We start from the raw sequence: 25,098 nt of genomic DNA, 5'->3' as shown, positions 1-25,098 counted from the left end.
ATATTTTGATTAGACTTGAGCCTAAAAATAGGGCCTAATTAAATTTCAAACCGAGCTTGGATTAATGCTTGGCTGAATTCTAGTCTAATGCAAACCTAGTCCAAAAACTTGACATAATCTAGGTAGGCATTATTGAGCACAACATGAAGCAAATACTTAAGTAGCTAACCTAGCCTAATACTTGGCTTTTGACCAACTCATATTCTCGTGCCTATGCTCGATCATTAGAGCGGATAAATTTAGAGGAGTCACTTTGACAATATGCAATATAACACATACGTCATTCTCAAATGGAAATTCAAATCTTTCTATCTTCGGGAAGAAGATCCTACTCATAATATAGTGGAGAAGCCTCATCTCAATACTCAATTAATTCACATCTACCTTCTCATACCATGTAACATTCTCTCTGCCCAAAATACACTGAAGCCCAATGTGCCTATCCTCCAACCTATCCAAAAGCATGCCATTGTTGGGCATGCGGAAAATGCGTCTCAGCACATAACAATCCAACTCAATCTCTAGCCTTTTTACAACTGAGATTATATTACTTATCCCAAATTTAAGGTTGTGGTAAAACTCACGTGCGAGATAGAGATAAGTAGGCGTTCTAAGACTACACACACTCCCATCTCTGGCTCTTGATTCTCTCCCCAATCATGAATCCCTCACTCTCCAAATAGGATAAATCAATATTCCACCTAATAGTGGCATTATGAGTAGCAAAGGGTGCCTTATTCGGCATCTTCCGTGAGGGAGAAGACTCTGAATGGTAGGGGGAATGGTGTCTAGCTCAAGGAGCTGAAAAATGCTCCACCTTTTTCTTCTTTCTTCTCCCTTCTTCTTCTTCTTCATGGATGGGTTGAGGCTTCCTTCTTTAAGCCATTTTCTTCTTTGGTGCTATTGAAAGCTAATCGAAAGTTTGCAGCCCAAGAAAACTAGATGGAAAGGGTGGATATGAAGAATGGAGAGAAAAGGGGGAAAAATGATTTGGAATGGGAAGAGTAGAAGAACAAGAGATTGGCTCACCTTAAATTGGGGCCACTGCCCAAGATGGGTCGACCCTTGGGTCCATTTCGAAGCAGCGGGAAAGCAAGGGCCGACCCTTGGGTCGACTCCTTAACTTGTTGCACACTGGAGGTCGACCTAGGTGTCAACTTCTAGCATTCCAAAGATATGAGGTCAACTTGATAGTGCTAGGGATCCACAGTCCTGGAGTCGGCTGTCAAGGCTTTCTAAGTTCAAAAAAATCGAAAATAAAGATCTAAACAAGGAAAAATATTCCAAGATATGAAATTTCATCAAACTTAAGAACAATTGAATAAATATCTATGGATTGAAGTGAGGCAAATGGGTCACAAATCCCTAATTCTCATCTAATCTCACTAAATCTATTTTTACTAAGAGGCTTGGTAAAGTTGTTAGCTATTTTTTTTAATAAGTATAAACAAAGTTAAGCATCACATCATTATTTTGAACACGATCTCTTATAAAATGATGTCTTATGTCAATGTATTTAGTTCTTGAACGTTGAATTGGATGGTTAGTTAAATTAATTGCACTTGCGTTATCACATCTTATGGAAATTTTATTAAGTTTAATGCTATAATTCTCAAGTTGTTGCTTAATCCATAAGATTTGAGCTTAACAATTTTTGACCGCAATGTATTCAGCCTCGACCGATGACAATGCTACTAAATTTTATTTCTTGCTAAACCAAAATATTAACTCTACTTTTAAAAATTGACAAATTCTACTAGTACATTTTCCATCTTTTTTACTACAAGCAAAATTTTCATGTGAATATCCAACTAAATTAATTAAATATTGCTTCGAATGCCACAAACCTAAGTTTCGAGTGCTATACAAGTATCTTAGAACACTTTTAACAGCAGTTAAATATGATTCTTTAGGATTAGCTTGAATCTATTGAGTGCATATAAATCTATTGAGCGCATCAAAAGTCCTCTAGGTTATATATGATGCCGCCTAGATTGTTTGGGGAGGGTTTTCTATTTTTGATTAATTCTTTATGTAGGAAGCTACTTTGTCATTCTTTGCTGCTAATCATTCTTGTTATCAATGCTACATATTCAATTTATGGTTTGATCAGTCCTTTGTTCTGGACCCTGTGTGCAAATCTAATCTCCAAGCATCACTCTGTTCTTTCACTGAGATCACCACACTGCTGTTTGCGGGTTTGCAGATCTAAGTCAGCAGATGCAACAGCCACCTGGATTTGTCACAGCCAGAGCAACAAGCCTTACATTCCATCACTTTCACGTCATGGCGCATCTAAGACAGCAGCCTCACGTATCAGGATAACCCTGTCCAGATGGCCACGTGTCATTCCTTCAGTGGGCGCTCCTCTCATCTCTAGATTCTCTACCACCCAAACAATCCCTCTCCCGAACATTTCCAATCCTATAGGCAGAATAAGAGAAGGAGAAATTCGCAAAAGGCGCGAAGCCTGCAAGGTGGCAGCAGCAAAATGGCATCCTCAACTGCCGTCGCAGCCGTACATCCGATCGCCGTCAGGGGCCTCGCCGGCAGCTCTTTCAACGGCACCAAGCTCGCCGTCAGGTCCCCTCGCCGGACTCACTTTCGTCCTAACCTCCGGTAGAGTCTTTTTTTGCCCCCCTCCTTTTAACGTCTGTCCATCGTGTATGACAATCAGACGGCTCCGAATTCATCAGAATTGTCCTCTTGGCAGGTCCAGCACCGTCACAGTAGTGGCGAAGTACGGCGAGAAGAGCGTGTACTTCGATCTGGAGGACCTCGGCAACACCACCGGTCAGTGGGATTTGTACGGATCCGATGCCCCTTCGCCTTACAATCCCCTTCAGGTAATGTGATCTCGAACATTTACTTCCTAGATTTGTGTAGTAGATCTTTGAATTCTCTCTCTCTCTCTCCCTTTTGATAATTTTAAACAGAAATTGAATGCGAATAGGCTTGCCATGTTCGACATCTAAGTACCAAGTTTTCTAAGTAATTCGTGTAAGAATACAGATATTTTCTTGGAATTAAAATAGTTGCCAGAAACAATATTTGATGAGCGATCTAACTTGTTAACACTTCATTTATCCAAACTTGATATAAACGCACATTGTTCATTCTTCAACATATCATATTTTAGATGTGGTTGTTTTTTATTAATTGGCTAAATTTGTTTGTTATACAATGTGCTGGAAAGATCCAGCTGTTGGAGAGTATGAACTCATAGATTTAGAAGATTTATGTACAGAAGAATGTAGAAAACATCTGAACCACAAGTGGCAAATGAAAATGATTTGGTCAGATATTTTTTCAGAGTTAATCTCGGAAGATTAATTATTCTGGACAAGAAATATGTTGGTACAGGCTTCTATATGATTTGGTAACATTTGAGGAGCATTTAATAATTGATGATTGCTTAAAGACCAAAATCTCTCTGTCTCTCTATCTCTCTGAGATGTCTCATGGTTTTGGAAGAAAGCCACAAGAATTTTCAGCATAGACAATCATATTCCTTTAACCAACTAAACGCATCAGATATTTGTGAAAACGGATTAGCATGATGCAATCAAACTGTTATCTCAAATTCTAAAATTAGGACGAGTTTAGGGTTTAGGGTCCAAACATAAGGAATCTTTGGCTGGTAGGGTGCATGCCATAAAACTCAGAAGGCAAGTTGGTGAATGAGAAGTGCAATGATTTGCAGTTTAAGGCCATGAAGCCCAGTGGAAACTTTCTAAAGTCTTCCTAGACTTTGAAGGAGTCTAGAGGAAGAGAAACATAAATGGCAATACATAAGGGCCTGTTTGGTATTGTTGTTTTTTTTGTAATTTTGTATCCTCACAATAAAGTGAAATACCAGATGGAGCTTGATGTTGGAGACAGCATTTGCAAGGAACCTCTGCCATCCCTTGCTTTAATTATCACTTTTTCTGAGTGCAATAAATTTTTGCTGTTAAAAACTATAAAGGTTTTACAAACTATTTAACGAATAGAAGGTTTTCATCATACATATTTGTTCAATCTAGTTCAATTTTCTTCTTGGATCTTCAGGAAAAAAAACAGGAAATGAAATTGATACCAAAAATTTCCTAAAAAATTCGTACACACGCACGCACAAAAGAAATCTGTGGCACTACATGATTAGAGATTTACCTCAGGAAATGCATGCTTCATACAGCTATGCTTGTACGATCTGTTGATGTGGTGCTGCAAATTAGCACGTCTCTTTTGCTTCTTTATGCAATGCAGGGTAAAATTATAAGCTTAGATACATGCATATAGATGTAACTAGTATTTGCATATGCTTGTATATGTCGGAGCACATTGCTATGTTGCAACAATTGATACCAATAATATGTATATGGACATGCAGAGCAAGTTCTTTGAGACATTTGCAGCCCCATTCGCCAAGAGGGGTTTGTTGTTGAAGTTCTTGATAGTAGGTGGTGGCTCCTTGCTTGCCTACCTAAGCTCCACAGCTTCTGGTGACATACTACCAATCAAGAAAGGCCCTCAACTGCCACCCACCAAAGGGCCACGCGGCAAGATATGATTTGCATTGACCATGAGAGAATCTCTGTCTCTCTTTGTTTATGTTGTCGATATGTGTCGTTTGATCAACTTTGTAAGTAAAGCCTGGTTGCCCTTTTTTGCTGATTGTAGCCATAAACTTGATCTCAAATAGTTCTCTTGTGCTAAGTCAGGATCCTTTGATCAGAGTTAATTGGCTTCATAAATTATTTATAGTTCTGTGTAACATGATCATCTGATTGGTCTTGATATACTCTTGAATAATAAGATGAAAATAGTATAAGTGGCTGCAGCAGTTAATGGTAACATTTGGCACCATTATTAAAATCTCAACGTACATTTGAGGACAGGTTTGCCATAGTTCTCTTCTGATTAAACATTCAATAGACTTAACATGGATCTTCCAGACAGAAGTAACTTATAAACCTTAAGTACTCCATTTACATTAAAATGAGTTTTCATGAACTTCCTCTTTAAGTCTCTATAAATAAGTATGGTTCAATTCTTCATGTTTCACAAAGAGTTGATTGATACTATCATTACAATTTGGGGAGTCAGGATCATCAAGTGATAAATAGTAACAGGAAAAAGCAGCGTCCAAATGCATCAAACATGATAGTAGTAATTTCCTAGCAATAAGGTATGATGCAACCCAGATGACTCGATCTTATATGCCTCTTATGTGCATCTCATCTATGTATAGAAGAGGTCAATTGTCTTTCTCTTGTTCTTGCTCTTCTCGTGAACTCCTAATCCTCAGATGGCTTCCTTTAGTAGTAATAGAATAACATTCTTTAAAAATTCATTTTCAAAGAGTCAATGAAAATAAGAGTACAAGTCTACTATGCAATTACCTTGCTTTATAAACAAAGATAAGATTGTAAGCTTGTAGCTCTTATCCTTTCTGCTATATGCCTTAATGGAGCTGAAGGAACTTGGGCTCCTTTATTTTCTCTTTCTGATTTTTCAGTATGTAATACAATCCATATGTTCCTCCTCGATGGTTTCCACTCTCTTCCTTTACTCAAGGTATTTGAAAAGTTGAACTAGTTGTATAATTTTGACATTATAAGTATATTTAAAAGGAGGAAAGCTTAACAAATGAAAAGAAAATAGAATTTTCTGGAAGTCAGCTAGATAAGTCTCTGCAAGTTCTTTTTAAAAATAAGGTGCAATTCATATGCCCTCTGAATTTTGGAACCAACTCTATAGTTCCTAGATTGTCACCTCGCTCCTCAGGAAAGCTTCCCTGGAAATGCCTTTTTCACTGGTTTATGTCATGAAGGGCTTTTCAAAACTTCAACCTCAGACCATGAAACATTTGGGTCTTTGATCAACTACTGATTAGACATCATGTTCCTTAACTAGAATTCCCAGGATCTACCCTATTTTCATTGGTTTATATTATAAAGAACATTAGAAAGGTTGGAAGCTTTATTCAGACTCCATGTAATTATTATTAAAACCTCATGTAATACTAGTTCTTCAAATGTTCAATCATCTTTTTAATAGAAATCCTTTTTTTGGTCTTTGTGTGTATGATTCGTCATGTAGAGCCCCTGAAGTCTTGAAATCTTGATCCTTATTTAACCCTCAAAAAAAAAGAAATCTTCATGCATGCTTGCATCAAAATTTAGCAATTTATGTTGGAATATGTGCTCCATAGCAAGAATTTCTATGGATCTTCTGTTGAGTCATCAACTTAAACATTTTTTGTTCATAACCGCCTATACGCCCATTATAACCTATTGTTATATTGTTTAGAACACATATACATATGCTCTCTCTCTCTCTCTCTCTCCATATATAAATATATATATATATATATATATATATGTACACACACACATATTATCATCCTTTCATAGGTCAAGAGCATTCAAAATAAAGCTTATCCCGGGAATCCAGGATATATTCATCCTGGAGCTTCTGCTCTCCTCAGTGGAGGGGTTTTTTGAAGAAGTTTAGGATATGAAGAAATGAAAGGAATCACATATCAGACGCACACACATCTCAGGTTTTTATAGACACTATTACATGAGTTCTGTTGAGTCAGGTAGGGCCCAACGGAATTAGTTCAGAATTGGTTATGGTGCCAGAATTCCGTTGGGAGAAACGTTTCAGTTTGAAACGTTTTGGAGTGCCTGTTGAAGCTGCTCTGTGTCCGCAGGGAGGTGTGCGTCAATATCCCCCCTCAAGCTGAGGGTGTCGGTAGCACACAAAGCTTGGAACAGAGAAGGCCATGCCGTGTAGCTGAGAGGGCTTTCGTGAAGATGTCGGCAGGTTGGTCGTGAGAAGAGATGTGAGCAAGCTGGATTTCATGGGATGAAACTTTTTTCCGCACAAAATGATAGTCAACCTCTATGTGCTTTGTGCGAGAGTGAAAAACTGGATTCGTCGCAAGGGTGATTGCAGAGATGTTATCACAACATAATATTATTGAGGAGGAAACCGAGATCTGCAGTTCCTGAAGGAGTCGACGAAGCCAAATGATCTCGGTTGTTGTGATTGCCAATGCTCTGTATTCTGCTTCGGTTGATGAGCGTGCAACCGTTGGTTGCTTTTTGGCATGCCATGAGATGAGATTAGAGCCAAGGAAAATGCAAAAACCGGTTGTGGAGCGACGATCGGATGGATCACCAGCCCAGTCCGAGTCGCAGTATGCAGAGAGAGTTAACGAACCAATCGTGTAATGAAGGGAATGAGCTATGGTGCCTTTGATATATCTGAGAATCCGTTTGAGCAATTGATAGTGAATCTGAAGTGGGGCATGCATGAATTGGCAGATGTAGTTGACGGCAAAGGAGATGTCTGGTCTGGTGATGGTGAGGTATTGAAGAGATCCAGCCAGACTTCGAAAATGTTCTGGATTTGGAAATGAGTCAGTTGCGGTTGATGACAGCGGCTTTGTTGGTAGAGGGGTACTAACTGGCTTGCAATCCAGCATACCTGCCTTTTGTAGCAGATTATGTGCATATATGTCCTGAGATAAAGAGACACCAGATGCTGAATATACGGCTTGTATCCCCAAAAAATAAGAGAGACTACCAAGATCCTTGATTCGGAATCTGCCATGTAATTGGAGAAGAAGCTTGTTGATGGCGGTGGTGTTGTTTCCCGTTATGAGAATGTCATCCACGTATATAAGAACATAGATAACTATATCATGTTGATGGAGTAGGAGGAGAGAAGGGTCAGCTGTGCTAGATTCGAAGCCAAGCTGAATGAGAAAGCTGGAAAAAGTGGCAAACCACTGCCTGGAGGCCTGTTTGAGACCGTAAATTGCTTTCTTTAATTTGCAAACATGATTACTGCGCAGAGTGTCAATAAATCCCCTGGGTTGTTCCATATAAACATTCTCTTCCAATGTACCATGGAGAAAAGCATTGGATACATCTATTTGCCGAATGGACCATCTGGATGTGAGAGCAAATGCGATGAGGACCCGAATGGTCTGAAATTTAGCTACGGGGCTGAAAGTTTCAAAGTAATCGATGCCATATTGTTGGTTAAAGCCCTGTGCCACAAGGCGAGCTTTGTATCTTGCGATGGAGCCATCAGAATGGTGTTTGAGTTTATATGTCCATTTGCAGCCAAGGACATGTTGCTCTGGAGATTTTGGAACCAGTTCCCATGTTCCTTGATCTAGTAAGGCATTGAATTCCTGGGACATGGCAGCCCTCCAGTGAGGGTCTTTAGATGTTGTAGTATAGCATGTAGGTTCAGGGATGGAGGTGGTGCGGAGCATAGAGAGAATGCGTCTCGGCTTTAGAGACCCTGTCTGGAGGCGGGTCACCATATGGTGTCGAGGAGGAGGGACAGTGGAGGGAGCTGGCATTGAAGATGAACTGCAGAGTGTGTCAGGTGGTTGTAATGGCATAGTAGGGATGCTGTTTGCAATGGAAAGATGATCAGAAGTAGGCGGAGTAGATGATGTGGGTGGATTAGAGGTAGTATTTGAAGACGGTGTTGTAAGTGATGAAGGAACCAAAAGAGAGGGAGGTAATGTAGTTGGAGGGGAGTTAAGGTGAGTTGTGTAAGAGAAAGGGAAATAGGACTCGTGGAATTTAACATGGCGAGAGATAAGAATTCTGCCTGTGATGGGATTATAGCATCTATATGCCTTGTGATGTGAGGAATAGCCAAAGAAGATGTATGGATTTGATCTAGGTGAGAGTTTGTTGGGAGTGTAGGGCCGAAGCCAGGGAAAACACAGACACCCGAACGCCTTGAGAAAACTGTAGTTGGGAGATTTGTGGAATAGTTTTTCATACGGAGATATCTGTTGGAGTGATGTTGGGAGACAATTAATTAGGAAGACTGCAGTGAGCAGTGCTTCAACCCAAAACCTGGGTGGAACTGAGGAATGGATGAGCAAGCTTCGAACCACCTCAAGAATATGCCGATGTTTTCTCTCGGCGACCCCGTTTTGTTCAGGGGTGTATGGTGAAGACATTTGGTGAACAATTCCGGAAGTGGAACATAGTGAATGAAATTTCTTGTTGTTAAATTCGCCGCCACCATCAGATCGAAACACTTTGATGGAGGAAGAGAATTGATTCTCAACTAGAGACTTGAAATGGAGAAAATGGTGGAATACATCAGATTTGGAAACAAGGGGATATACCCAACTAAAACGTGAAAAATCATCCACAAACAACACATAGTACTTAAATCCATTAACAGAAGAGTGAGGGGAAGGACCCCAAACGTCTGAATGGATTAAGTCAAGTGGATGTTGAGAAGTTATTCCGACGGAGTGGAAAGGTAGTTTGTGACTCTTGGCCATGCAACAGGTGGAGCAGACTGTGGCAAGCATATGAGGAGCTTGAATTGGAGCGTGTTTGGCTATTTGGGAGATGACGGAAGCTGCTGGATGTCCAAGACGGTGATGCCATAAGTCGACAGAGGTAAGGGTGGTCAGATGTGCCTATGGTGTAGAGGTTGATGACGAGGAATGTGGAACAAATGTGAATGGAATGCGGTATAAGCCTTCAGTGCAGCGGCCCTGGAAAAGTATCTGCTTGGTGGTTTTGTCCTTAATGACACAACCATTAGAGTCAAAGAGAAGAAGGCAATTGTTATCTGAAGCAAGCTTATGAACGGATAGCAGATTATGAGAGATACGAGGAACATGAAGAATTTGTGAAAGATGAAATGTATGAGTTGGAGTGGAAAGAATGCTAGCCTCAGTATGGCGAATTGGAATTGAGGCGCCGTTGCCAATAGTTACTTGCTCAGCACCGTGATAGTCTGATGGCTGGGAAATGATTGAGGGATCAGCAGCCAGATGGGTGGTTGCCCTGCTGTCCACAATCCAATCTCCTGGAGTAGAAGGAGTGACAGACGTTGTGTGATAGGCCTGAGGACCAGAGAAGGAGGAAGATGGACCAGAGTAATTGCTGTCCATTCTATGCCAACAGTGTGTTGCAGAATGACCGCGCTTGCCACATATTTGACAATCAACAATGGGCCTTCTGTCTTTGCCATGACCGGAGGTGAACCAGGCTCCAGATCGGAAATCCGAGCGGGCTCTGCCTCGACCCCGGTATGCAGAATGAAATCGGCCACCACGACTGCGTCCTTGAATTGCAGAGAAAGCAAATGTGGAGTCAGAGGTAATTTGTTGTCTTTCCTTAGTAGACAAGATGATCTCCTCACTGCAGAGAAGAGCGTAAAGCTCATCCAGAGTGAGAGGGGAGGAGCGGGTACGAATTGCAGTGGCAAAGGAGTCGTATATAGTGGGTAGGCCATTTAGAACATAGAGAATGACATCCTCTGAATCAGTCTGAGAGCCTGCTGCAGCCAATGCGTCAACCTTGGTACGAATCTCATTGAGATACTGGGACATAGATTGATCTTGTTTTCTCATATTGTGAAGCTCATTTTTGAGCTGGAGAATGTGAGTTCTTGTAGCAGAATTTAATCGGCGATCTAGAACAGTCCAAATGTGATGACAATGTTTTAGATTAATGACATATGGCAGAATGGAAGGGGAAATAATGGAATTCAAAGCTGTAGCAAGAAACTGATCTGTCAATAGCCATGCTTCATATGCAGTGGAATCTGATATGTCTGCTGGCAGAGGATGAACCGAGGAGCCATCAAGGAAGCCAAAAAATCCACTGGCTTTGAAGATCCTTGTGACTTGTGCCCGCCATGTAAGATAATTATCAGATGTAAGTTGAGATGGTACCAAGGAGCGAATCTGATTCAGCAAAAATTTTAGTTTGGGTGGAATAGTTTGAGCTTCATGGGATCGTGCTTCTTCTGCAATTCCTGTGGCATAAACAGAATCAGGGGATGCCATGGGTAGTCGAGCTTCCTGATTTATCGACTGAGCTGACATCTATCTGTGAGATATTTTCATTGGAGTGGGAGGAGGACCAAGCAGGATCTTCTGCTCTGATACCATGAAGAAGTTTAGGACATGAAGAAATGAAAGGAATCACATATCAGACGCACACACATCTCAGGTTTTTATAGACACTATTACATGAGTTCTGTTGAGTCAGGTAGGGCCCAACGGAATTAGTTCAGAATTGGTTATGGTGCCAGAATTCCGTTGGGAGAAACGTTTCAGTTTGAAACGTTTTGGAGTGCCTGTTGAAGCTGCTCTGTGTCCGCAGGGAGGTGTGCGTCAATATTTTTATAGAGAAAGAGGTGAGTCGAGGCGAGGGTAGCCTCCCGCTTCGCTTGACCGATTCCTCGGAGTCGGAGGAAGATCGACCCTGAACCAATACCAATCTATCTGTTCTATCTGTAAGAGTTCGATCTGTCTTCCTGAGATGAGAATTTGTTTTGAAAGAGTAGGTTCTTTGGCACTAAGCCTTTACCTTGAGTCTTCCCCTTGAATGTCAGGTAGCCCGCTTATAGTCAAACTTATAGAATGAAGCTATGCCCCTTCTACGAATGAATGGTACGGAAATGGGCTTTCATCCCTACTTTTTCATACCGAGCAGTTTACGCTTTAGTAGCTACCATTTCATTGGCTCTAGTATCCACTGGCTTTCAAGGAATGGAATATTACCAAGCACCCTCCACTATTTCAGATAGTATTTATGGTTCTACCTTTTTCTCAGCAACTGGCTTTCATGGTTTTCATGTGATTATAGGTGTTGAAGTCGTGCAAGTACTGATCTCTGAACCAGAAGCAGCATACTTATCGACTGCTGTGACCAACACGCACCAGCAACAGCGCTCGAAAGTCAGAGTGAACCAAGAGAAGCTGAACAGACGGAGTGCAAGTGCATCCATGGATCAGAAAAGGAGTGAGTGGCTTCCAAGGTGTAGGTGGGGGAACGAGTGATGGACCAAGCAAAGGAAAGGGGGAAGAATCACTGGAAAGACGCTGCTTTGGTTGACCAGCGAACAAGCACGAGCCAGGCAATAAGAAAGCAATAGCCGAGGTTGGGTCGTCAGGAAGGAGCTCGTATGAGAGTTGGTTTAACTGCCCTGCCCGGAATTCCCGCTGACTGTCCAGCAACGGAGCCATAAACAGTAAGTCATATTATTGGGCAACTCCATCCACTACAAGGTCTCATGGGTCTTGGTCGGAGGGTGAAAAATCGGGAGAAGACGTGTTTAAGAAGAAAAGGAGAGGGTAGATTTCTTGGGAGTTTATTCCCCTCTAGTATATTACCTGGATACTCCATTTTAAAGCTCTCTATGGGTGTCGAATCTTACGGATACTTGGACATGGTAGAATAAGACATGATATGACTGGACACTCCACTCTAAAGTATCTCCTGCCAATGTTAGTATAAGGTATCCAACCTTTGGCACTTTTTTTCAGAGTGTCATGCAAAGGACCCTGAGTTTTAGGGGTTGGACACTTGAAGTGAGGTGTCCTTCAGTTTTTCTAGACACTTTAGATGAAGTGTCTTTATGTTTTTAATATAAAGTAATCAAGATTATATGTACACTTTAAGCAAACTATCATTATATTCTTAATATAAAGTTATCATAATTAAATTGAACACTTTAAGTGAAATATCATTATATTTTTAATGTAAATATATCAACGTTAGTCATCATTTTAAGTATCTCAATATATCTTATATGAACCAAGAAAATAAATTAAACATTTCACAAACTTGTGTTCGAATAAGCATCAAAGAGACGAGCACATTATATACATAGGTACATATGTACATGCATATAGTTATACACAAACACACGCACATACTCTTATATGCGGTGCTCCCAGTCCTAGATTTGTAGAGGCTGCCGTTTCCGACACTTGAAGACACTCAGAAACTTGGCACCCATGCCAAGTGTCCAGATGGCACTGTCCCCTGGCAATGCTATGAGCAAGAACAGTTCTAGGATTTCTATGTTTATTATTAGTATTATTTTTTTTGCTTCTGAGGAACTAAGTTTAACTTCTTTTGACTTTGCCTTTTCTTTTACTCTCATTACAAAATGGAACTTTGTCTGATTTTAATGTTAGTCAGATTATCATTGTATTATTCAACAAACAGAAAATTTTAAATTGATGGATCTTCTACCTGCTTATACCAACAACATAACCATTCAAATAATAATAATAATAATAATAATGTGGTATGGGTAATTGGAGGTGAGTTAAAATAGTTTTGCTGTCATATGTGAATCCTTGGTTGCACTCTCGAACAGTCCTGTTATGTTATGTTCTCCCATGAACACTTGAACACTAGTATTTTTGAGTGCAATGTTTTCATGCGATGAGGAGATTCTATGAACACTTTCTGTTGGTCATGCAAGAGAATGTCAAAATTTCTTGTACAGAGTTCATTCAGAACCTTCTCAGGAGTTATAGTGTCATTATCAACAAGAGATCAGTAGTTTCAAGAGTGTACAGGGGTATTTCAGAAGCACCCAAACTGCGAAACCCAGCAACAGTGCCAAAAGTTTCATATAGTAAAGCTCTGATGTGTCTGAAGACTTATATTTGCGTTTGTTGCCTCCTGCACAGCATCCATCTCTTTTTCCTTTGCTTCTGGCACATCTTAATGGAGAGATGATGGGCTTCTCAAGCCTCCCAAGATCTCTATCTTCTCTATGTAGGAAAATTTCTTGTTAGTTACGATAGGAGGAGGCTTTTTCATCAACTTTCCATCTTCTGAGTTCGACATTTCCTCCAAGTTACCTGAATCCTTCTTTTTTGTCTCAGAGTCCTGTTCTACTTGCCAACCCATGAAATCTGATAGAGTCATCGAAGCGGGTGCTTCCATTTGATTAAGCTTCTCGATCTCTGCTTGAGGATCAAGGACCTTCACCTTTCCTGTGACTGGCTCCGTATCTGTCAACGTGGGCCTTTTCTTTGTTCCTCCAAGTGTTGGATCTTGAGCGAGAGAATCAGCATATAGGACATCTTCAATTCGAGATATCACAGTGAAAGCCAAGCTTTCTAGAACTCTCGAGTAGCTTTCCAGAATGGAGTGTCCAACATCCTAAAGAGATGGATATGGAAAATTCAAGAGAAAAGGCTGAGTATCTGTCAATTGTTGTTGTTGAGAAAAATATGATATTTTGGCAGATTGAAGAAAGTTGAAGATAGTGAAATTTGGTCTTTTTACCTTATTGTATTGAATCTTGCTGATATCGAGAGCTGATTGAGGAATACCAGGGAACCTGTGCTTTAGTATGAGTAAGATGGTCTCTGCTCTCTCTTCAAATTGTTCCCTCTTCTCCAAGCTAACAGCTGATCCCCAAGAAGATTTTCCATCTTTACTGTGCATCTTCCTCTTCCAAATTACAATAGATGCCTCAATTCGGTTTTTGAGGTCAAGAATCTTGTGTTCTGTGGACAAGTCTAAGGATCCCAGGAATTCTTCAGGGTCGAAAACATCAACTGTTATACTCCGATATAGTGCATCTCCAAGGCTTACTCTCCCATTCTATCATATAGAGTAAAAGTACTTCAACTTTAATTTATAGTACAATAACTGGAAGGGGGAACCGGTTTGAATAACAGGATAAGGAGCATTAGGTCATCAGAATTTATATAAACAGCGGTCGATGATCGGTGGAAGAAAATTTATTTATTTTAATACAACGTTAGGAATTTGAAGATGAACTGCATTGTTCATGATAAGCATATGTTAGTTTACTAGAGGATACTGATCTAATGAACATAAGAAAGTAACTAGAAGAATCTGGGTTTAAACTTAATGTTAGAAAGGCATTGTGTAGATATCAGTAAGCATGCCAAAACACAGATTAAAAGCTGACTATAGAAGTAAAGATGGGCCTGAAGTCATAACAATAAATTCCCCTTCTCTAAAAGCATATCAAAATTATTCTGGTGATCTTTATTCTATCACCGACGGTTAGTTCAGCAGATGCAGAACTTATGTATTATCGACAGGCTCGGAATAGTATCGAAGTAGTAATAAGTGCATGCTAGAATAGTTAATATGAATGGAATCTTATTCCGGGAGTCTACCTTAGGAAGGGATTCGATATATGCTTCTGGAATTTCCATTTCCATAAGAACATTAGCATTTATAGCCATAGCAGCCTTGAGCACTTGGTTCACAAGCTCCTTCAGATGCTGAAGCCATTTTCTGGACATCTCAGAAAGACCACTTGGAGGGACTTTCACGGTTGGAAGCCACCATTTGTCATCCTTTTTTCGTGTTCCCCTCTCAGACTCATCAGCATCTCTGGACGCATACCAGAACTCATTATGGTCTTTGAAGCGGTCAAGGTATTCCTGTTTTATCAGAGGACAAGGATTAAAATAAATTCTAGTTGAATGATTAAAAATGAACCTCTAAAAGTCATATAGACTTCCTTACAATGAGCATTGCGTCAAGCTTGCGCAATGCAGGGATATTCATGTGAAGATCTCTGCGTTGCTGAGTTACCATTATCTGTAAGGTTTATAAAACCAAGAAAAAGAAAAAGAAAGAAGGAAATTGAGTTTTAGTCTTGCATTCAGAATTGAGGCAGTTTTTTTTGTTTTAATGGATATATTCTATAACCTCAGAAGGGACTAATGTAATTAAAAGTGCAAAAGATATGAATTATGTGTGTGTGTGTGTGTGTGTGTGTGAGAGAGAGAGAGAGAGAGAGAGAGAGAGAATGGAGTTTCATTAAGACCTCCATGCTGGTTCCATCCTTGGATTTCTGTTGGGAAGCAACAAACTCTACTATGTGATCAGTGACTGACAAAAGCCAATCAATTTCCCTCCTCCACCTAGCCTTCCTTTCTGCTGACATGGGTTCCAAACGCCATTGCTCCCCGAAAACAGAAGCTGAACCAATCAGAAAGAAATTATAAAAAAAAGAGTTTTTAGAATATTTGTATATGTGCTGGTGACGATATCAGGAGTATCTATAGCATGGGTTGTTTCATGAATAGGATTTTTATAAGCCTAGAAAGCCAATCATCTAATACAAGTAGGTCATGCCTACAAACAGGTCAAGTCATATTATTCTACAGCATCAATATAAATGAGAGAGGGAAAAATCATGTTCTTCCTACATTCTGTAAAGAGAGTAGCTTCTTGGCATACAGAAAGTTCTCGCATCAATAAATAATTTTGGATTAAATCTGGTGAGTCTTTAAGAAAAGGCATTTTATGCGTAAAAATGTTATCCTTTTCTTTAAATAATATCCTATTACTCATAAATTTAGTGTGCAATTATCAAAGCTGCGCCAGGATATCAACTAAAGTTAGATACTGGTAATATTAGATCTATTGTCAATATGATAGCAACTCTGAATTCTCTTTAGATGCAGAAGCTATCTAACATTCACCGGGAGATGTTTTAGATGTGAATAAACATCAACACAACCATCACAAATAGTGGAGAAAAACAAGGATACTAGGATCCAAATAGTGGAAAAAGTCGATTGAGACACTATTTCTTTTTTTTTTTTTAAAAAAAAAAAGAACTCTTCTAATTTCTAAAGGCTTGTAACTTGGATAGGAACCAATAGCTAGGAATGTGGGATTCATGCAACAATCGGAATCTGGTAGGATAAAGGCTTGTTGTTTGCGTTCATTTTTATCTGGATTGTTCTTCTTTGCAAATTCAGGAGAATTCTGACAAGAAAATACTTCCTTTCTCCAAACTAGTATATTGTTTCATGGATGAGCAAGGGTTTCAGGTCAAGGTCATAATAAGAATCACATAAATTTGTGCATAGATTGTAAATTTCACCTCCCATTAATTGCTTCAGATTGCCGTGATGAACTATACTATGTGTCAACAGTTTAGTACATAAATGAGTCAAACTCTAGCAATACCTGCAAGATTGGTGACGGCATTGGACAAAGCCAGAGCTGAAGAAACTCCTTTTCCACCACCTGACATGTCTTCACCCAGCAGCAGCTTCGCGAACCTCTCCTTCATCAACTCCATATCTAAATCGGACCCATCAAAGACAGTAATAAGTCAACACAAACTTATTGAATTCTTGCTACAGATTATTGTTACTTAAAAGCAAATCTAGGAGGCGAGCTCCCTCAAGCATCCGAATTCAAAACTTTCTTGTCCAAACTTTCACTCCACATTTGGATCTTTCTCTATAGCATATGATACAATCATCTCAAAGCTCCTTGGATATCAATTCCAATTGTATGCATAACCTCTGGGCTGGCTTACCTGAGGGTTGCCCATGGCTGCCTCCATCCTTGCTTAGGCGGGACTTGGGTGCGACATCCAACGAGCGATCGAGCACGCTGCCTACCTGTTCCACAGGGTGATCCGACGTCGTCCCATGGCTCCTCCAGAGTTTCTTGTCATCTACAGCTGATTCATTTCCACCGGCCGCCTCCAGAATCACGCTGTGCACCTTGCGCCCCGAATCAAACATCCTTCTACCTTGAATCAACCTTTCGAGGCTGTGTCCTCTCTTGAGGAATCGAACCATCACACGCAGGTCAGAGTATTCAGATCAAGCAATGTGGAAGGGAGCCATGTCATGCCTTGCCATGGAGAGAATTTGACAAGACAGAAAGTAGTAGTTGGAGGCAGGTACTAAAGAGATTGCATGAGAAGGCCACCTCTCTTATGAAGTAAGGAGATGGAAAGGAAAGCTGAAGACTCTGGTTAGGAGACAAGAGAAGAAACCAATCTCTTTGATGAGGGCAGGGGAAGGGAGGAAGGATGGTAAAGGTGGAAACTTTGATCCTGGAGAGTTTCTAAGAGATAGGAGGAACCCACCTCTCCAATGGGGCCAGGAGGAGGAGGGTGAGGTAAAGTGGGGACTTTGTTGTTGGGAGACAGTTGTAGGGATGAGAGAAGAACCCCACCCTCCTAATGTGCCCAAGGCAATGGAGGCACTACTTGGGAAATTGAGGTTTTCCTCTTTTGCTGCATTGCTACATTGAGTTGGTCTTTGGGTAGAACCTCTCTTTCTTTTAGTTTGTTTTCTCTTCATTCTAATTAAATTTAGACAACTCTTGGGGGACGTGGGGTGCATGTCGAGAGAGAGAGAGAGAGGGAAGGATAAAATAGAAAGGAGTTTTTTTTAGAGGTGGAGTTTGAGGGAGAGAGATTTGAGGGTTCGTTTTCCGTTTTCTGTTATTTTAGGCTCTGAGGCTGGCAGACAGCCCGGGAAACAGGGGCGGCCTCAAATCTAGGACCACTTTGGTCCTTTTAATGAGTTGTTTAGTTAAACGACATAGATAACTCTAAATACATATCAGATATATGCAGTATATTCTTTTTGTATGAAGGAATTCCAAGATTCCACTATTTTAATTGCTCAAAATTATCTCCTTTCATCCTAGAATTTTTCAGAAATGTTCAGATTATTTCAGTTATGCTTATATTAAGTGATGACAGAGAGGCTGCTTCAATAATTTGCCATTTCTCTTGAGAAATATCACATCAAAAAAAAAAAAAAACTATTATGAGTTAATGAAGAATCTGTTAACATGAGTGTGTATTGCATATTAACTTATGATGTTTAGACAAGGAAAATTTGTTTGTAGTTTGGCAAACAGCTTTGGTTAGATGTGATTGAAATCTCGAAACTTAGCTGGTTAATCCATCAAATCCTTTCTTTTGGTTTTAATTCCAGTTTGCATCTAAAAAAATGCTTTCATTTTGGTGAACAGGACCACCACCTATCCATGGAGAGGCTCTAGTGGTTGAGGTTCCATCAAGTTAAATATCTAGCATTCAGGGAATGCTTCTTAAATTAGATGCTTAGCTGATGAAAAAATTGGTTGCTAAGCTGATCAAAATTTATTGCTTAACTAAGTGTATTGAGAAAGAGGGAATTCAGGATAGAGATATGAATATCTTAACCTTTTCTCACACTTTGAAGCTTAATGAGTTCTTAGTCTGTCCTGTACCTCAGTATAATTCACATCGAAGTGGAATACAAGAAAGCTATGCCTTCTGAAAATAACAAAAGTAATATGATGTTCATGTGAAACTTATCCATCCGACCTTAGCTCAGTTGGCAGAGCGGAGGACTGTAGTAGAGCAGATGATCCTTAGGTCGCTGGTTCGAATCCGGCAGGTCGGATTTCTTAAAAGAATAATAAGTTTGACCCAAATTATTGGAATCTTCTTATCACTTTCTTTTTTTCCTAAATTACTTTTATTTTAATTCCAAAATATTTTATTTTATATTGAATAAATCTTATCACCCCTCTCTTTTTTCCAAATAATATTACGGAACGTGAAATATGTTTTAGTTTGCAAAGGGTATATAGATTTTCTTTCCAAAGAATAAATGACTATTTTTAATTTAGACGGTAGAATAATTTTCATTTTACTCTTTATTTCACAAAAGAAGTTATTTGAGAAACTTTTATTTTTTATATGACAGGATACTTCTATTAGCATTATTTTTCTCCAAACAAAGCCATTCAAACATGATATATATTTGGTTTGCATGGTGTATAGAGATTCTTCCAAAAAATAAAAATCTAGTCTTTTTTTTTTACAAAAGAAATAGTGGATATAAAATTTAGATTTTTCTCCAAGCAAAGTTATTTAAACATGATATATATTTGGTTTGCATAGTGTATAGAGATTCTTCCAAAAAAATAAAGATCTAGCCTTTTTTTTAAAAAAAATAAATTTAGTGTGGTTTTGGAGTCCATGCATGTCTGTTGGGCCATTTCGTCCCTTGATTCTGTTACATGTAAAATATTGCGAGGATGATCAATAATTTGATTTTTTTTCAAGTCAGATTTTTTCAAAAAAAAATCATGACTTGGAATCTTCTTATCACTCTCTTTTTCCCCAAAATTACTTTTATTTTTATTCTAAATTATTTTATTTTATCTTCTTACAAGATAATATGATGCCTATTTTATCTCTTTTTCTGTAATTTTTTTTTAAAAATATAGATCATTTATTTAAGGTCTTTTATACTCACTGAATAGGATACCAATGGGCCAAAAGGCGGATTCTTTTATCGTTAAAACAAATATCCTCGAATGGGCAAGTGGCTTCTTTTATCGTTAAAATAGAAGTGGCCTCTTTATTTATCAAAAAAATATCCTCGAATGGGCCAAAAAGCGGCCTTTTCAGAAAGCGTCCCTCTTCTTTCTCACTCCTTCACCGCCACTTCCTGGAACTTCAATAGGGGGTGAAGAGGAAATTAAAAAAAGAGAGAAAGAAACGCCTAAACCGAACCCTAGCTTCGTTGTTGTCCATCGAGGGCATCATGGAGTCCCTGGGCGTCCTTCTGACCCTCCCCATGAACCCCTATCTGGAGGCGGAGCTCCACCGGCGGTGCCATCTCTTCCGCCTGTGGGAGTCCCCGCCGGCCCGCCGCAAAGACTTCCTCCGGGCCAATGCGCCGTCGATCCGGGCGGTGGTGGGGAACGCCTTCGTCGGGGCGGACGCCGAGACCATCGACGCGCTGCCGCGGCTGGAGATCGTGGCCTCCTATAGCGTCGGCCTCGATAAGGTGGACCTCGCCCGGTGCCGGGAGCGGGGGATCCGGGTGACCTATACACCCGACGTCCTCACCGACGACGCCGCTGACCTCGCCATCGGTCTCTCAATCGCCACGTTGAGGCGGCTCTTCGATGCCAACCGCTACGTGAGGGCCGGTTCATGGAAGGCCAAGGGGGATTACAAGCTCACCTCTAGGGTTCGTAAAGACCCCACGTTTTTTCAGTTCTTTAGTAGTTCTGATGCATTTGTTTATTCTTTGCGGTTCTCCCGTCGTTCTCTGTTCTTTGAGTTATTGATGCCTTGATTTGATTTTCTAAGACGTCCGTTTATTGAAAACGTTGCAAATTCTGAAATAAATTATGTTCAACTGTTAAGCATTTCAACATGGCAACTTGTTATAAATTGTTTTAAATTAGAAAATTGGAGTACTTGTAGTTTCTTGTTCCAAATGTCGACTTTTTTCTTACGGCTCTTTAGTATCATTGCCGGATTCTGTCTCTGTTCTTGAGTTCTCTGTGCCCTGATTGAACCGTTTTTTCAGATGATTCTTTGTTATTTGCTGAAAAGAATTCTTAGAAATTGATGAATGGTGTTGAGCTTGGCCTTCCAAAATTGTGACTTCTTGGATCTTGTTGATAAGATGTAGAGACATTGGAGCATGATTGAACTGGGAGTGCTGAATTGCTCTAATACTTCGCATGTTGCTCTTGTTGATACAGCACATGTTTTTCTTTGCATTAATGTATGAGATTGTCTACAATCATGACGTATGCTATTCTCCTTTCCTTTGATTGTGGATTTTAGAGGTAAATTCTGTGTCAAATCCTATCATTCTACCACGGAATGGCATGGTGACAACTATTGTTTGATTTGTTAGCATATAAAAGTGTATGTGTATTTGTTATATTTTAATGTTTTCCCTGTCTTCATAAAAGGTTTTGCAACTGTACTATTGATGGATTTTTTTGTTTTTTTGGCATATTTGATTGCTTAAGTCGTGATATACAACACTGGAGAATGTATTCCTGGTTCCCTTTTGTAGGTTCCTAACAATTCATGACAGTTTTCAATGCTCCTTTGAAGTAGCTGGGTACCAGAGTTGAGTTTGGTTGGTTCTACTTGTTTGTGGTTGGGAAATAGGCATTGCAATGATATTGATCTTCCTGAGTAGTGGACTAATGCTTAGAAACAATTTAAGTTTATTGTGGTCATTATTACTGCGGTTAGTTGATATAGTTAGTACTAAGTTATTGAAATGGTTATTTCGTCAAAGCCAATTCAGCATTTCTTCTGTTTTCATTAACATCCTTATTTATTGTCATATGTTCTGTATTAACAAGTTGCCATTATTTTTTGTGTCCTTTTATTATAGGTTAAGGAACAGAAATGATTCACTTTGGTGTCTTTAGCATAGCTATCTCATGCACATAATGAACCATGAGAATTGGAGATAAGACACTTAGAAGCTTTTGACACTTTGGACATGATTTTGGAGATTTAATATGCAGGACTAGCTAATGTAAAATGATTCAGAAGAATTGCTTGGTACTGTATATGTTTTATAGGTCAAGAGGATCTAGGTTTATTGGCTAAGGAACCAAATTTAAATTATTTCCTACTCGAAGGAGGTGGCTTGGTTAAGCACAAAAAATTTGGTGGTCAGGTTTGAAAATTTCAAGCAATTAGGGTATTAGCATCTTTGTCATGTAATCCTTGAATCATTTCAGAGTTTAGCTGGTAACTTGGCCATAGTTTATGGTGAGATTATGTGCTGATCTTAGAACAATTATATGGTCTTTAGATCAGTATAGACAACATGCTAGGATGAGTTAATTAATCTGTCATGCACACGTGGAATACTTATTTTTCCTTAGAGAGATAGGGATAGAAATGTTTGTTTGCTTGATTTATTTGGGATGCATATATTAGGTCAAATGGAAAACATTTCACCAGCTCTTATTTACTGGTGTTAGATTTTAATTTATTATAAGGTTGTAGAAGGTGATCATTCTATAATTTTGATTTTTCCTTTCTCTTTGCTTCATCTTTTCCTCTTTCAATGTTTTCAACTTTTATCATCACATAGTCCAGTCTTCTTCTGTGTTATTATTGGCTGTTAAAAGGTTGCAAGACACATAAACTTATATGTTTCTTAGTTAAATATGGCAGATAGATTTGTTTATCAAACTCATCGATGAATATGTCTCGTGTGAAAAATCATTTAATAATGATTTAATGTACTTATAGTCATTTACAGTTAGCTTGTCCGACAGATTGAAGTATATGAAAGGTCATACTGGTACAAACCTTTTCCCGTTGTCTGATAGCATTCTCATCTCCGTTAGAGTTGGAAGTTATGTTTATTTAGATTCTCTATTAATCTGAATCCTTTAATGGCTGTCGCCATTTTTCATCATATATGGCAAACTGATTGAAGTTTCTTTTTTCTTAAGTAAATATATATTGTGATGGCATTTTATTTTCGTTGACGTTGAAGTTTTAGAAGTAATATGAGATTTTCATAACCTGTAATCCTTACCCTAACCCAACCAGTTTTATGCATGTTTGTTTGTGTGCATGCATGTGCAGGAGGAGGGTAGGTATGTTGGTTGTGTTTTTCCAAGTAAATTAAAGATTCATACGAACACGATAACAAGGATTGATATATTGTAAAAGTGTTAGAAGGATGCCCTTGGTCTACCTCGAGATATTAAAATGAAGTAAAATCCTTGCCGGTCTTGTCTCCTTGATCAGCCGAACTGATTTCTATTATCTGCAGTGCTGATACAGTTGGATTATAGTTTATGCTGTCTATCTTGCTTGTGTTAATGTCTATAATTTCAATTATTTATAACAAACTCGCCAATTATCTGATTCCAATCAAATCTGCTCGGGATAAAAAAGGAACATCTGCTTTATCTTTTTTGCTGTTCTCCCGGGACATATCCCTTGCATAAAAATATTGGAATTTTATGATTTTGGCGCCTCTACATCAGTCTCCTATAATAGAAGTCCCTTGCTAGATAATTTTATATCCCCCTAATCAACATGTAAAGATATTGACTCATAATGCGTACATGTGAAAGATATAGTTATAGGTTCATTGATAAACAAGAATAAAGAAATCAAAGCCTGAAGGGTTTCAAATTCTTTATTCATCATATGTAGAGTGAATTTTATAGTTTTGTTGTTTTCCTAATGTCTAGAGATCACATTTGGTTTGTGGATCACTACAAAAATGAAGGGTTCCAATGGGTGAAGAGCACATACCTAAGTGTCTTTGAGTATCATGCTAATGATTTTTCAATATTTGATTCTTTGAACAACATTTTTTTCTGAGAATGGATAGATGTGGTGATATTATATGTTACTGCTGCTCTATACATTATTATGATATCAGTTGCAACTGGAAAATTTTGAATCAATGCTGTCAGCTGGAAAACTGTGAGAAATTGCATGACTTCTAGACATATTTAGTGTCCTAGTGTTTGGATGTGGAAAGTTTGTTTTATTAAATTTCATAATGACCAACTCAAATGATTTTCCCCTGCAGTTCAGTGGTAAGACTGTGGGTCTTCTCGGGCTTGGCAGGATTGGTTTAGCTGTTGCCAAGAGAGCTGAAGCCTTCGGCTGCCCCATCTGCTACCACTCGAGAACTAGAAAGCCAAATGTAAACTACAAGTACTTCCCCAGTGTGCTTGAGCTGGCAGCCAACTGTGATGTGCTTATTGTGGCATGTTCACTAACTGAGGAAACTCGCCGCATCATCAACCGTGGGGTGATTAACACATTGGGCCCAAAGGGTGTGCTTGTGAATATCGGACGAGGTCCTCATGTGGATGAGCCCGAGCTCATCTCAGCATTGGTCGAGGGCCGGCTTGGAGCGGCCGCGCTTGATGTATATGAGCATGAGCCCGACGTACCTGAGGAGCTGTTTAGACTGGAAAATGTGGTTTTGACACCTCATGTGGGAAGTGCCACCTGGGAAACTCGCAAAGCAATGGCTGATTTGGTTCTTGGGAACTTGGAGGCTCATGTGCTGAATAAACCCTTGTTGACTCCATTCCTGTGATTCTATATATTGGCAGTGGTGGGTTGATCATTTTCAGGAATTCCATGGTGGATATTTCATTTGGATGTCTGCATTTTAGGAAGCAATTTATTTGCACCTAAATATTTTTGTGGAATTTGTTTGTAAGTCAAAATTTCCTGAAATATCATAGTTATTCTCAATCGAGTCGTTCTTATTTCTTTCACTTCTTCAATGTACAATGTTGACAAACTGTTCAATTGGTGAAATATCATCTTTTCTTAGAATGAAGATGTATGGTGTGTCCATCTGTTCTCTCTCTTAAGTCTCAACTTAATTTGCTATAGATTCAATCTCCTGGAATTTGTTGGGTCTGTCTCTCTAGTGATACAAAGTATGAAACTTGCTTGTGCTGAAACATTTTTCTTAAAGGTGAAGGCAGCTTGGTGCTATTTTGTAACCGCGAAGATGATCATCAAGGAAAAGAAACCAAAGAGGTCATTCAGCTTTTCCAGATCCTGCCTTAACCTTCCCTTGAAATGGTATTTAGCTAGAAACAACTTCCGTTTCTCACAAAATTTAAGCTAAAAGCTAAAAATCGCTGCATTCTAATTGCAGGGAAAGCGCTCACCTTACATGATACAAACTTTAGCTGCAATAGAAAGAATCATACA

General features: G+C 39.3%; 3 protein-coding genes and 1 non-coding gene across 5 annotated transcripts; 3 read left to right on the top strand and 1 right to left on the bottom strand.

Annotated features, from left to right (window-relative positions):
- The first annotated feature begins 2,413 nt into the window (after window positions 1-2,413).
- Window positions 2,414-4,756, top strand: LOC103709474 (photosystem I reaction center subunit VI, chloroplastic). Its single transcript, XM_008794827.4, has 3 exons — window positions 2,414-2,619; window positions 2,714-2,846; window positions 4,373-4,756. The coding sequence occupies exons 1-3, from the start codon at window positions 2,492-2,494 to the stop codon at window positions 4,550-4,552; spliced, it is 441 nt and encodes a 146-aa protein (XP_008793049.1). The 5' UTR covers window positions 2,414-2,491; the 3' UTR covers window positions 4,553-4,756.
- Window positions 4,757-13,244: 8,488 nt separating this feature from the next.
- LOC103709473 (rho guanine nucleotide exchange factor 8) lies at window positions 13,245-17,863 on the bottom strand. Of its 2 annotated transcripts, XM_008794826.4 has the most exons (7): window positions 17,131-17,862; window positions 16,773-16,889; window positions 15,619-15,773; window positions 15,315-15,389; window positions 14,960-15,229; window positions 14,091-14,411; window positions 13,245-13,964 (listed from the first exon to the last, which is right to left on the bottom strand). In XM_008794826.4, the coding sequence occupies exons 1-7, from the start codon at window positions 17,396-17,398 to the stop codon at window positions 13,521-13,523; spliced, it is 1,650 nt and encodes a 549-aa protein (XP_008793048.2). In that variant the 5' UTR covers window positions 17,399-17,862; the 3' UTR covers window positions 13,245-13,520. The 2 variants fall into 2 exon arrangements, with proteins under 2 accessions (XP_008793048.2, XP_026661364.1); XM_026805563.2 differs by lacking the exon at window positions 15,315-15,389 and having other exon boundaries at window positions 17,131-17,863.
- A 1,059-nt stretch (window positions 17,864-18,922) lies between these two features.
- On the top strand, window positions 18,923-19,006 carry TRNAY-GUA. The gene is given in 2 exon segments: window positions 18,923-18,959; window positions 18,971-19,006. It is a non-coding gene; the product is annotated as a tRNA-Tyr (tRNA).
- Window positions 19,007-20,049: 1,043 nt separating this feature from the next.
- LOC103709472 (glyoxylate/hydroxypyruvate/pyruvate reductase 2KGR-like) lies at window positions 20,050-24,717 on the top strand. The gene is made up of 2 exons (XM_008794825.4): window positions 20,050-20,590; window positions 23,948-24,717. Exons 1-2 carry the CDS (start codon window positions 20,159-20,161, stop codon window positions 24,464-24,466), a joined length of 951 nt encoding a protein of 316 aa, XP_008793047.2. The 5' UTR covers window positions 20,050-20,158; the 3' UTR covers window positions 24,467-24,717.
- Window positions 24,718-25,098: the final 381 nt, after the last annotated feature.

This window comes from Phoenix dactylifera, chromosome 11 (genome assembly GCF_009389715.1).
Source record: "Phoenix dactylifera cultivar Barhee BC4 chromosome 11, palm_55x_up_171113_PBpolish2nd_filt_p, whole genome shotgun sequence".
Taxonomy (NCBI): Eukaryota; Viridiplantae; Streptophyta; class Magnoliopsida; order Arecales; family Arecaceae; genus Phoenix; species Phoenix dactylifera.
Note: the sequence above shows the minus strand (reverse complement) of the source record. Positions and strands in the feature narration are given on the sequence as shown.

Excerpts from the sequence above, each read along its gene's own strand:
- LOC103709473 (XM_008794826.4), bottom strand. The coding sequence starts at position 17,398 with ATGGTTCGATTCCTCAAGAGAGGACACAGCCTCGAAAGGTTGATTCAA. Across the intron at positions 16,890-17,130 it reads CAGCCATGGGCAACCCTCAG|ATATGGAGTTGATGAAGGAG; the intron begins GTAAGCCAGCCC and ends GGTCCGATTTAG. Across the intron at positions 14,412-14,959 it reads ATATCGAATCCCTTCCTAAG|AATGGGAGAGTAAGCCTTGG; the intron begins GTAGACTCCCGG and ends TCTATATGATAG.
- LOC103709472 (XM_008794825.4), top strand. The coding sequence starts at position 20,159 with ATGGAGTCCCTGGGCGTCCTTCTGACCCTCCCCATGAACCCCTATCTG. Across the intron at positions 20,591-23,947 it reads ATTACAAGCTCACCTCTAGG|TTCAGTGGTAAGACTGTGGG; the intron begins GTTCGTAAAGAC and ends TTTCCCCTGCAG.
- LOC103709474 (XM_008794827.4), top strand. The coding sequence starts at position 2,492 with ATGGCATCCTCAACTGCCGTCGCAGCCGTACATCCGATCGCCGTCAGG. Across the intron at positions 2,620-2,713 it reads CACTTTCGTCCTAACCTCCG|GTCCAGCACCGTCACAGTAG; the intron begins GTAGAGTCTTTT and ends TCCTCTTGGCAG. Across the intron at positions 2,847-4,372 it reads CGCCTTACAATCCCCTTCAG|AGCAAGTTCTTTGAGACATT; the intron begins GTAATGTGATCT and ends ATGGACATGCAG.